Source organism: Corythoichthys intestinalis, chromosome 17, assembly GCF_030265065.1.
Source record: "Corythoichthys intestinalis isolate RoL2023-P3 chromosome 17, ASM3026506v1, whole genome shotgun sequence".
Lineage (NCBI taxonomy): Eukaryota > Metazoa > Chordata > Actinopteri > Syngnathiformes > Syngnathidae > Corythoichthys > Corythoichthys intestinalis.
In genome coordinates, this window is record NC_080411.1 from 44,651,606 (window position 1) to 44,664,260 (window position 12,655).

At 38.3% G+C, this 12,655-nt stretch overlaps 1 protein-coding gene across 5 annotated transcripts in view; it reads left to right on the top strand.

Annotated features, from left to right (window-relative positions):
- Positions 1 to 3,028, top strand: part of dcc (DCC netrin 1 receptor) — a 520,661-nt gene extending 517,633 nt beyond the window's left edge. For 4 of the 5 annotated variants that reach the window (XM_057819873.1, XM_057819875.1, XM_057819876.1 and 1 more), the window contains exon 29: positions 969 to 3,027. In XM_057819873.1, the coding sequence (XP_057675856.1) occupies positions 969 to 1,058 (90 nt within the window). In that variant the 3' untranslated portion in view covers positions 1,059 to 3,027. Of the gene's footprint in view, positions 1 to 968 lie in introns of all 5 variants that reach the window. The other variant, XM_057819874.1, reaches the window with a different exon arrangement.
- Positions 3,029 to 12,655: the final 9,627 nt, after the last annotated feature.

Sequence of the window (12,655 nt, forward strand, 5' to 3'; positions counted from 1 at the left end):
CGCACCCAAGCACCAGCAGAGGGCGGCAAAGCTCCATAAAACACAATTAACAAGTGGGCATTTCACTGTACTGTAATTTAAATCTGTCTGAGCGGGGCATGTGCGTTAATTGCGTCAAATATTTTAACTTGATTAATTTAAAAAATTAATTACCGCCCGTTAACGCCATAATTTTGACAGCCCTAATGAAAATATATTCCTTCAAAAGAAAGTGCTTTCCAGACTTTTTTTTTTTTTTTTTTTGCAATGAAGTGATGAAATAATCGGTAATTGTTATTGAATAACTAACTACCGATAGTTCCCATGTACCCGTCTGACGTGATTTTGACTTTACGACGCCTGAGTGTCGTCTGCCATTTGTCTCCAGTCTTTTTGGGGGGGGGGGGCATGATATCCCCCCGCCCTCACCCCCTCCTTCTCTTTCTACAACACCCTTTTCTCACAGCAAGGTGACTCACTCGCGAGTAGAGCACAAATAGTCACTGAATATAATGGCATCTAACACAACGTACCTCACAGTATCTTATTTTTTACTTTATTTTATTAATATAACATATAATACTTGTTTCTGGATAGTTATTTTGAGATTCAGGACGTTTATAGCGGTACTTAAAGGGTTAATTCCGACTTGCGCGGAAATTCTGGTTACATCGCCAGCATAGCAACGGAACTCGTAACCCGGGGACTACCTGTATAGCTGTTTCGTTACTTGAATTACACCAGAATGCAGCATCTAAACTAAATCCAAACATAATTTTAATAACACATACTGTATTTATTTGACTCTTATGAATTCATAACCTTTTTCACAAGTTCACATTGGAGGCAGTCTGGCTTTTACACTCAAGTTATGTATAGTCATTATAGGAGACAACTAAACAAACGGTGGCCAAGACCTTTCCGAAGCACTATTTACTGTTTAGTAATGATCATTATGTAATCATTTCTTTATTCCTTCTGTTTTTCAGGTGTATGAGCAGGACGACCTTTCAGAGCAGATGGCTAGTTTAGAAGGGCTGATGAAGCAGCTCAATGCCATTACTGGCTCTGCCTTTTAAACCCTACCCGACAAGCCCTCAGCCTCAGAGCAGGAACCCTTCTTCATGCTTTGATGTTTGTGGCAGCGTGTTCACAAACAGCCGCAGCATCTGGGTTTGACGATGCCACTGGGGACTGAGACCTCCGTTTGTACTGGATTAAGCTACATCACACAGTATCAACCCCAGGAACAAGACAATGGCTTCCTGAATGGGTTCAAACTCCCGAGGACCTTTCAACCTATAACTACAAAACAAGGGGGGGAAAAAACAATGCCGCTTTGACTTGATGAAAAAGTGGGAAGGATTATCACAAGAAAAAAAGACAGTTGGAAGATCTTTACTGTTTCTCTTTTTTGTGGTATTTATTAACTCCTCACTATTTCCGTCTGCTGAGTTCTCTGCAACTCAGTTACTGTGACTGTACCTCAATTATTTTTCATGATTGCCGTTGGGAGAATTTTTCTTTTCTTCGTTTGTTTATTATTACTTTTTATTTATTTTATTTTATTTTTTTACAATTTCCAACACACCATGCACCATGTGAATATGGTCTGCCACGCAGGACATTACATGTGAAATAGTCATTTTCTTTTAAATTACACCAAAATGTCCTATTGTGGAGATTTTTTTTTCCTTCAGTCTTGGTTTCATGTCAGCCAACCCTTTTAACTGGGATTACGAATGTGTTGAAACTCTGGGTAAAAATAGGAATCCATTGCCTCTGGACTTTTTGTGCCAGGAAATTTCACTAAATCATCCATAGACCCCATGTCACTGCTCTTGATCAAGCAGTTTGTCCCTACAGACCAGAAAAACGGGACCGAGTGCAAGAGTGTTGTTGCCAAAAAAGGGAAGCTCAGTGCATCTTTCCTTTACGCCTTTAGTTCTGGCATTTTCACTGACAGTTTTGTACTCATTGTTGCTGAAACCATTAGAATAGAAGAACATGTAGACTATTTTTAAAGCTTTGTTATGATTGGGCTAATGTTTATTCCAAGTGGTAGTGATGAGTGTCATTATGATCTCTGGTAATTTTATTTAAGTTTTACTATTTAGTTATTTTTCTATGGAGCCCTGAAAGGGACATCGACAGAAGTAAAACAAATTTAAACCATCTTGTGCGCACTAGAAACTATCTGGTGCACATGAAAAACAATCTTGTGCACCCCAAAACCACTGATGGTTGTAATGGTGACAATGTGCAAGTAATGCAGTATTTTTTTTATAGTTGAGTACATGATTGAAGTAAAGATAAATCCTTTATCATTATTTATTTATTATCATTTTTAGCACGTCGGAACTGCTAGTGTCCGGTTCGCGCCTGCAGTTTGTGGCCCATAAAAGGGAACTTGCGCACCAGATAGTTTCTAGTGCGCACCACATACTATCTGGTGCACACTAAATGGTTTGAAATGTATTTTATTTCTGTGGATGTCCCTTTAGGGGCTTTGTATTTTTTCAGCATATCTTCAGTATTCTGAATAAATTTGGTTTTATCGATAGTAACTTTGCTTGTAATGCAAAAGATTTTTTGTTTTTGGTTTTTGACCCGGCGACACCGTTCAAACACTGAAATGACCGGAATTCGCGCGCGACGCAGAAAATTTTTCGAATGACTCGCAAAAATTTTACTGTTCACGCCAAAACGCTATTTATTTGAGGTTTTTTTATTTATTTTTTTTTAAACACATCCTACAGTTTTTATCCAGTTCACATAAATTGTACATGAAAAATGTCAGGAAAGTAAGCAGCAAAAAGTTGAATGCAGACTTTGCCAAAAACATACGGTTCCCCTAAAATTCGCCAAAAACATTCCCATTTGTTTCTATTGGGATGCCATTGCTATGTACGTTGCTCCATTCATTTCTAATGGCCAAAATTTCCCCTTCATTTAAATGGGTGGTTGTAATTTTTGCAGCAGGGCCGAGACCGAAACGTGGTATTTGGTATGTGGCAAAATTGATTTTGCCATGTGGCATTTTTTTGCAATGTGGCAAAATGGATTAATAGAATGCCACACGGCAAAAAAAAATTCCACGTGGCAAAATCCATTTTGCCATGTGGCAAAATTGATTGTGCCATGTGGCAAAATGGATTTGGGATGTGGCAAAATTGATTTTGCCATGTAGCATTTTTATGCCATGTGGCAAAATGGATTAATAGAATGCCACACGGCAAAAAAAAATTCCACGTGGCAAAATCCATTTTGCCACATCCAAAATCAATTTTGCCACATGGCAAAAAAATGCCACTTGGCTAAATCCATTTTGCCACATGGCAAAAAAAAAAAAAAAAAATGCCACATGACACCAAAAAAAATGCCACATGGCAAAATCCATTTTGCCACATGGCAATTACCACTTTTGGTTCTCGCTGTCTCTTGATTTTTGAGCAAAAAATTACCACTACACCCCATTGACATTCAACTGGCGCCCAAGTAAGTTGATGCCATTGACAGCCATGTATCTCGATTCTATTGATGCCAATGTACTTGGATTCCATTGACAGCCATGTACGTCCATGCCATTGAGGGCTATTACAGTATATAATCATGCCATTGACGGCCATGTACGTCCGTACCATTGAGGGCCATCTATGTCGATTCTATTGATGCCAATGTACTTCATTGATTCCATTGGATTCCATTGGCACAAACCTAAGTCGATGCCACTGACGGCCATGTAAGTCACAAATATCAACAGGAAATTACCTGATATCAACAGGAAGTGACTGTATAACGACTCTCCAAATCAAAAGGAAGTGACTCTGAAATGTCCACAAATCAACTGGAAGTGACCTGAAATCAGCAGGTGGTGACTCCAAGGGGTTCACCTGCGAAACTCCAGAAAATGCATATTCAGAAGAGGCCCGGTTTTTATTTTTTTTTTTAAATGAGAAATTTTAAATAGGCCCTATACTAAGTTTAAATATTTAATATTTCACCAAGAGTAGTTTTCACAGTTTCTGTTCTGTTTGACACGTTCCAACAGCGTACAAGCCATGCCGCAGCATGAAGATAATACGGAGAAGATCAAGGTAATTGAAGGTGCCGTTTTTAATTTGAAAGCAGGCATTTGTGATGACACTTGCTGCAGTTTGTCTTTTCCGTATAACCTTTGTTACATAAGGTCAGCCAGGAATGGAGAGCAGGGCACATCTAGCCTTTAGTTCCTTTAAACTGCTTTGTATTGACAGCAGAAAGGAAATGTGTCCAATTAAATGGGTCATTAGCAGAGGCTGGCTTTTTGTTTAGTGTTGCCACAGAGAAGATTAATTTCCTAAGTTCTAAAAGAAAAGCAGCAATCTTCAAAATCCTTCTTTTTTTTTTTTTTTTTTTTTTTTTTTTTTTTTTTTTAAATGTGAACATTTTTTTTTTTTTATGTGAACATCAAGCAATCTTTAAAGATAACATTGCTTTGGAACTGAAATGTGTGATTTAGCAACTTGAGAAAGAAAATGATTTTTGTTGTTTGCAAATCTTCAGGAGTGGGGAGGAGGAAAAAACTCATTCAACTTAAAATGGCAAGTCATTCATTAATCAAGTGAGGTGAAGAAAACAAGCCATCAGTATGCTCCATATTTGACTGTGTCACCCTATTCTCCATATTGTAATTTACAGACCTTTATCTCAGTGTGATGAAAAAGGAGAATCCTGCGGGAGGCTGAGCGCACTGAGGCAGAGGAGCCGCATTGAAATTCAGAGGTGGCTTGCATGTGCGAGCGGGGCACAGAGGAACGAGGCGGCGAATTCATTATAAAGACGTTGCAAACATTATGATTCAGGCTCACGCTCACTGGGCCGTTACAGCGGCGGGGAAAAGTCGCAGGGACGGAGGCGATGGAAAGGTAACATCTCAGCAGAATGGATGCAGGGATGAAAGGTTACAGAGGGTAGTGTGGGGATCAAACTCATCAACCTGTTCTGGGGAGATGAATCCACTGTGAGCTAAGCGCTTATATTCTACGCCCAGTCGTACTCTTCCTCCTCTTCAGGCTAACCGCTTGGAAGCACTATGGGAATAACAGTATTTAAAGAAAATATATGGAGGTCTGGTGATGATTCTGGTTGATGTTTTTATTTGAAATTTTCCATTACTTAAATTTCCTGTGCGGCAGCATTTGGTGTTCATGGCTTTAAAAATCAGCGTGCAGTTTTCACATGACAGATTCTTGTATGACTGGTGGCATTTTTTTGTGGTCAAGTCATTGAACAAGTCAGAAGAGTGAAATTATTTTCAAGTAAAACCCGTTACATTATGCTATTTTTTCCCTCTCTGACATAAAATTAGATAACGCTTTCGTGTCAGAAGTCAATTAGTATTACCAGAACTTTTGTCTGCCTATTTGCTAAATTTCAGAATCTTCTTATGGACGATTTTTCATGACTTTATTGCATTTATAGAGCAACTTGAGTCAAACGCAACTCTTTCAGAATGTTGGGCTATTCCTGAAATGGCTAAGCCAAATTTACTTCCTCTCATGTGCATTTTTCAGATTTGCCTATGAACTTTTGTTAGGATAGGTATGGTGGCTGGACATTCCCTATGTGTTTTTACTTGTGCATATCTTTGAATAGAAGAATCATCAAGAAATTGGACCTTGGAATGAAAAAAATGCAACGTTCACTTCAGTGGCAGAACAAATGGAACAGGGCCTGGGTGCAATGAGTAAAAACTGGCCGCCTGAGTGGACCGTCCAATGGGTGTGGGTGGTTGGGTTGCTAGTTGACAATTATTCGTGGGCACCTCCATGAAGTTGGCCCCCCATTAAATGCAAATTTATATAAAAATGTCAATCATTTGTGCTTGTTTGTGCTGTAAAAAGTTTCGTTTGTGCTGCTCGTTTTTCAGGCATTAAAGGGGAAGTTCAGAATGTTTGACATTAGCCTTAATCTTTGAGTTAGTGTGGGTTTTATTAGTCGGTGGAGTGGATTTAAAAAAATTCTGTGTAGTTTGTTAGTTATTTGTTAGTTTCAGGGCTCCGGAGTGGCTAAGGTAGCACCAGTCAATGGTGCCTGCTTAGTATGCCAATAAAAAAATGATATCAACATATCTAACATAGTCAAATAAATTCAAAATGCATATCATCGTTTGGAAAACCCATACGGCCAAAACAATGTCACACCAAACCTCCGTAATTCATTTCATTCTGCAGGACTATTTTTTTTCGATGCGTAATGCGACCACAATAGAGAGGAGTACTTCGGCCACTCATGCTCGGTCTGCTGGGTAATCCCTTTCGTTCCCACAAAAAAAAAAAAATCAGCGATGAAAAAAAACTATGTGATATCACTCCAACCCGCTTGCCTAGATAGCCTTTTCCCTGTGGAACTGCTGGATTACAAATGTTGCTGTTCATACTACAATTATTGACATGCAATGATATGTTTTAATAACTTTATCCATAAAACATAGCCAACACTATTGATTGCAATGGTAATTGTTGATTCTCATGCGTGCATACTGTATGTTGTTTAGGGTTATTGGTATGCCAAGCAGGCACCATTGACTTGCACTAGCTTCGCCACTCTGGAGCCCTGAATCTTAACAAATAACTACAAACTGCACAGAATTTGTTGAAATCAATTCCACCAACTAATTAAACCCCAGCTAACTCGAAGATTAAGCCTTATGTCAAAAATTCTGAATTTAAACTCCTTTAACTTTGAGTGACGAAGTCACACAGCTAGGGATGGGAATCGAAATCCGATTCCAATTCGGAACCGGTTCCGAGTGTTTCGAGGCCTCGACATCACAATGAAAAAGCTTTAACGATCCCTTTAACAATTCCTAAAGACACGTATTGCGTCGTGACGTGTGTTGTTGTCCAGACGCATCAAACTAGCATGGCGCCAAGAACCATTCGCTCCAAAGTTTGACTACACTTCACCAGGAAAGAGTGTGAAAATGAAAGGTTACGACGGGTAAGCAGGAGCATTGCAGCCATAAATATAACAATGACAGCATGTAGGTTCAAACGCTCGAAAGTGTGTCTTCACTTCACGAGGAAAAATTACAACAAAGCGACTTGCAGTCATTGCAAGGTGGAGATAACTGCATCGGGAGGGAATACGATTGCGCTGTCCTCACAGAGAGGCTAAGGCTCAGTCCTGGTTATAAAAAAAATAAAATAAAAGTCCCGGCTATACAGCTAGCTAAACTCCCAAATGACGATGCAGAAGACGTTGGTATAATTTGCTGACTTGATTCAACCATCACTTGAAGAGTGAAACTAAGAATAGAAATGAAACAAATCAATTTCGTCCCCAATAACAAACAGGTTTGCATCAACGTAAATCAGCGATGACTAGCTGCTAATAACAGTATGGTTAGCATTCGTTCGCTAGCATTAGCACATCGTTCAAACCACAACACAACTGGATTTAAGTGTCCGATCGCGAGTGGAAACACAACAACAACAACACAAATGATTATACATACAGGCGTTGCCTCTGTAGATATTAACATTAACAAAGAACGTAGGCTCGTAGAAGTGTTTCCCTCTCTCACTCACTTGGATGCGGCATTTCTTCTTTGGGTGTATGCGCGCTCCAGCAGTCCTCAAACGGCGGCCCGCGGCCCAAATACGGCCCACCTCCACATTTGGTCCGGCCATTTTGATTTTTATTTTTATTTTCTCAATCGTGTTATTTATTTTCTGGCATTTTCCTTGAAGAATTCAGAGAGGGTTATTTGGTTATTATCTATTTAATTAATAGTGTTTTTATTATTAATTATTATTATTATTATAAAGAATCCAGAAAGGGTTATTTGATTGTGGCTTTCTGAAAAACAATAATTTTTTACATTTATGCACTTCTGCAATCGTCACACTTTTTCTGTAACAAACTGACCCCGGCCTCTCATCAGAGAAGGGAAAAGTTATGTGGCCCTCACAGGAAAAAGTTTGGGGACCCCTGCTTTAACACATATTGCCAAAGGCAGAACAAAAACCTATCTGCCAATATATACCAATATTTTTTATTTCTACTAGATAAATGTTTCAGTAAAATGTTACACATTCTTGTGTATTTGCCACTTATTGCCACAGTTAACATTGAGGCTTTGGGCCTCTTTTGATCTCGTTGTGAGTTTGTAAGGTTGTGACTTCTGATTAAACAAACTCGATGCCAATCAAAACGTTTGTTCTTTTTCCCAAAATTAGAATCGATAAGAGAATCGATAAAGAATCGAATCGTTAAGCAATATCGATAATGGAATCGGAATCGTAAAAATCCTATCAATTCCCATCCCTACACACAGCCCTGCATTTATTACAAAATGGACCCAAAATGGTGCCATTTGTTTATGTTACATTTGTGCTCGTTTATGAAGTAAAAAATGTAGTTCGTTTTATAAAAATTGAGATATTAATTTTGAGTGATCACTTCATTCGCAGGGCTTCCGTCGCAGCTGAACTCTTTCAATACCAGAGGGGTGTCCCAAAAACTAGCGCAAATGTAACACAAATGAATGGCACCCATTCAGGTCCATTTTACAGTATACCGGGGGCTGCGAGTCACGTCGTCACTCGAAATGAATATCTCAAACACAAACGTCAATCGCAGCGCGTCCGTCGATGCTGACGGAGCGTGGCAAGTCTTTCAATAACAGAGGGGTGTCCCTACAACTACCACAAACGTAGCACAAATATATAGATTTGCGGCTGCCTTCACAGAGACCATTATGCAGTATGTGTGTTGGGGGGTATAATGGAAAATTTGTTGTGGGCCCCTCCAGAGATATTTTAACATAATATTATAGCTCCGCACAACATTTAACTTTGTTTGACCCTCCCCCTCACCCAAACACACACCTTTTACACCCGCAAAACCCGCCCTCTTGAGGCCTGGGCCGGACCCCGTAAGTCCTGGTTCACTTGGTTCTCTGTAGGATTGTGAACACGAGCCAGTAATAAAACTGGAGCATTCCAATTCGAAGTAAAAAGAAAAACATGATTAAAAAAAAAAAAATTTATATGAGTTTGTTGAAATGAAATGAAAATGACCATTTTTGCGGCAAATACAAGCTAACAGTCTTTGAAGCACAGATAAATAGGAACATACTGTGGGCTTTTTTTTTTTTTTCAAAGAACCCGCAGACTTGGATTAAGTTTTGACTATGAAAACAAGGGTAGCCAAAGTAAAAGCTGACAGGAAAGGCACAGTAAAGTCTAGAAGTATTAAAAATATTGTGTCAAGAACAAAATTAATCAGAGTTTTGGTTTTTAAACGCCGAGAAATTGTCATTCTTCATGATAATATCATAAGATCCAATAGTTATTTTAAGAACTGAGTTGCTTCCATTGAACTCCTGTTTCAAATGAAGGCTTCCCTTTTTTAGTCAGATATTAACTCAGTGACTGCCATTGACAGCGATAGACGTCCAATCCATTTAAACCAGAGGGTGGCAGCGAATGAAAGGACATCTACTCGTGATAAAACTCTCACAGCAAAAGGTTGAAAAGACACAAAATTGGACATTTTATCATCATCAGTAGCAGCTAATGAGCTAAGATTGACACTTTGGTTTTCTCCCTTTTGCGTATTTGAGATTCATGTTGCTGCAGCTGAAGGACAATTTAAAGCGCTGCTGATTATTTTTTTTACTGTGTATAGCTTCACTAGAGTAGCAGTAACTTTTTATAATCAAATTTAATATATTGTTATTGTTATTATTTGTATAGTTTACTTTATGAGTGCTCATTCAAATGTTTATTTATAACCATGTGATATTTCTGCAAATGTACATTTTGTTTAGTAAAGAAAAAAAATGTGCGCTTTGGAGTTTTGTTGATTTGTTTATTGCCTTAAAATGTGTTTACCAGTATTATTCTAAGCACTATGTAATTTACTATTTGGTATCAATTTGCCAACAAAGCCGTCCCTTCTGAGGACACACAGTCACCATCGTTTCATGTTTATTTCAGTCTTAATAATGTAGGTTGAGGTTTACATCTATGCAGTTATCCTTTATAACAATAAATGTATAATAAGGACATTTCCCAACCAGTGTGACTCCTTAACTGATGTTTTGTTGCTCACATGAGAATACTTCATGTTTTTTTTATTTATTTTTTTTTTTTTTAATAACAGAAAAAACTATTTCAAGAGGTTGCAGTCACATATACATTTTTTACCTTTCTCCTGAATGTGATGTTACTAGTCTTTTTTACGTCTACTAACAACAGGTAGTCCCCAGGTTACGACGTACTCCATTTAGACAATTTCGATTTTACGACGCCGGAGTCCCATCTGCCGTTTTGTCTCGGGTCGTTTTTTTTTTTTACCTTATTGTACTTCATAGTATCTTATATTTAACTTTATCAATATGACGTGTTCTGTCTTCACTATACGTGAAGTTGTTCAGCTTTAGAGGCAGCAAACAAGTCAATTGTGCTTTTTGAAGCTTTTTACTTACTGTAATACACATATGTACACTGTTCAAATTGACACACATTTTAACAGTAAAGCACTTGATACAAAACAATTGGCCTTCAAACGTCCATCTAGTTCGGGGGTCGGCAACACGCGGCTTTAAAGCCACATGTGGTTCTTTAGCACTGCCGTAGTGGCTCCCTGGAGCTTTTTCAAAAATATTTGAAAATAGAAAAAGACGGGGCAGGGAAATATTTTTTTTCTTTGAATATTGTTTCTATAGGAGGACAAACGTGACACAAACATTCTTCTAATTCATGAATATTGTTATGAAGTCCGCATGTTACAACGGAGTAGTCATGTGGCACGTCATTCTCTGTAGAATGCACTGCAGAGAAAATAAAAATTTAATCATGAAGGCTCATTATGTATTTTTAGCCAACTTAGTCCTCTTCGTAGAAGGCTAATATAGCTAATATAGATACATATATCATGTGTTACCTTCGTTATAAGGCTTATATAAGACTTTTATAAGAAGAATTTTTTGCGGCTCCAGACATATTTTGTTTTTATTTGTCTGGTCCAATATGGCTCTTTCAACATTTTGGGTTGCCGACCCCTGATCTTGTCTGATCAATTTGTGAATTTAATGGATTTAATTAGCCTCACTAAAGTCCACTAGTTTAAATGCTACAAATGATAACGCATTTACAATTCACATAGCAAATCGCTCACACTAACTCATAGCTGTAAACTTAATTACAAATGTATACACAAACATATATTAACTGAAACAATTTACAGCCTTGTGTGGGCCAAACCAGAGCGCAGCTATCCTTTATCCATGTCAGACGTCTGAGTCTGCTTCAGTCATACAAGGCGACAGTCCAGCCAGACCCAATGCTGCCACCAGAGGGCAGTGTATCCTCCATCATTAAACAAAATACAATACCTCTGGACCTTTTGGATAGTTATTTTGGGGTACTTAAATAGTTGATTTCAACTTAGGTGGAAATTCGGGTTACGTCGCCAGCGTAGGAACGGAACTTGTTCGTAACCAAGGGACTACCTGTAATAATGAATGAAATTGAAAGTCATTACAAAACAAAACAGCAGTACAGTGGTATCTTGACATACAAACGCATCGACGTACGACGTAAAATGTGACTTGTCATCTGTTTTGAAATATGACAAAATGTTAGATATGATGATTTGAATGCATTTGCTAAATCAGAACACCGTATCCTACTCTACCTCCTACACCCGCTGTCTCCTTCGACCTTAGTTCACCAGTAAGTTAAGATGAAAATTAAAACCCTGTTTTTGTTTTTTTGTTTTTTTGTTCCCGATTTATTCATAATTTATTTGTTTAGCTAAGCGCAATTGCTATTTGTAATCATATCTGCAGTATTTATGATTTACCGTAGGTTTGTGGGCTGTGGAACAAATTAACCGAATGATAATTTATTCTTACGACGAAATCCGTCTCGTCATGCGACCATTTGGAAATACAAACCACGTCCTGGAACGAATAAAATTCATATGTCGAGGTACCACTGTACATGAAAAACTTAAAACACAAACCACAAAATTCAAATTCAACAACTGTGAATTTATATCCAAACATATTCGTATTGAATCTGGAAACCATGTCAATTATTGATTTTGCTGTCCACACAATTTCTGTGGTGACTGTGTGTAACCCAGAAACACCACCTCGACATGTTGAGATGACCAATCACCTCTCAATGAAAAACTTGAATTGATTACCCCCCCCCCCCCCCCCCATCCCCTCCTTTTTGGCTCTTCAACCTTATGAGAGAGTCATGCATCACAAAAGCAATGAGTAACAAAGGAAAAAAAAAACATTTACAAAGTGAAGTTGGCCGAGCTGAACAATGAACACGTTCTGATTGTGTGTGTGCCTCTGAAGAGACAGAATCAGAGCAGTGATGAGCAAGAAGAAAGTAATTGTGTCTGAATAGAAACTAAATAAAAGGGAATTGAACTCCACTAGGGTGAAAGGGCCAAATTAAAGCTTCTCTTATCTCCCTCACACACAGACAATTACTTCATTCCATCCAGAACATCAGTGTTCCAGCAGAAAAGAGCTGGCAGATGGGCAGCTTTAAGTAAATAGTTTGACTTCATCCTTTTAAAAAAGTGCAATCATAGAGTTATTATAACTAAATTAGCTCCGTAGCTGCAATATTTGAGTGTATTTCTCCATTTGTACGCG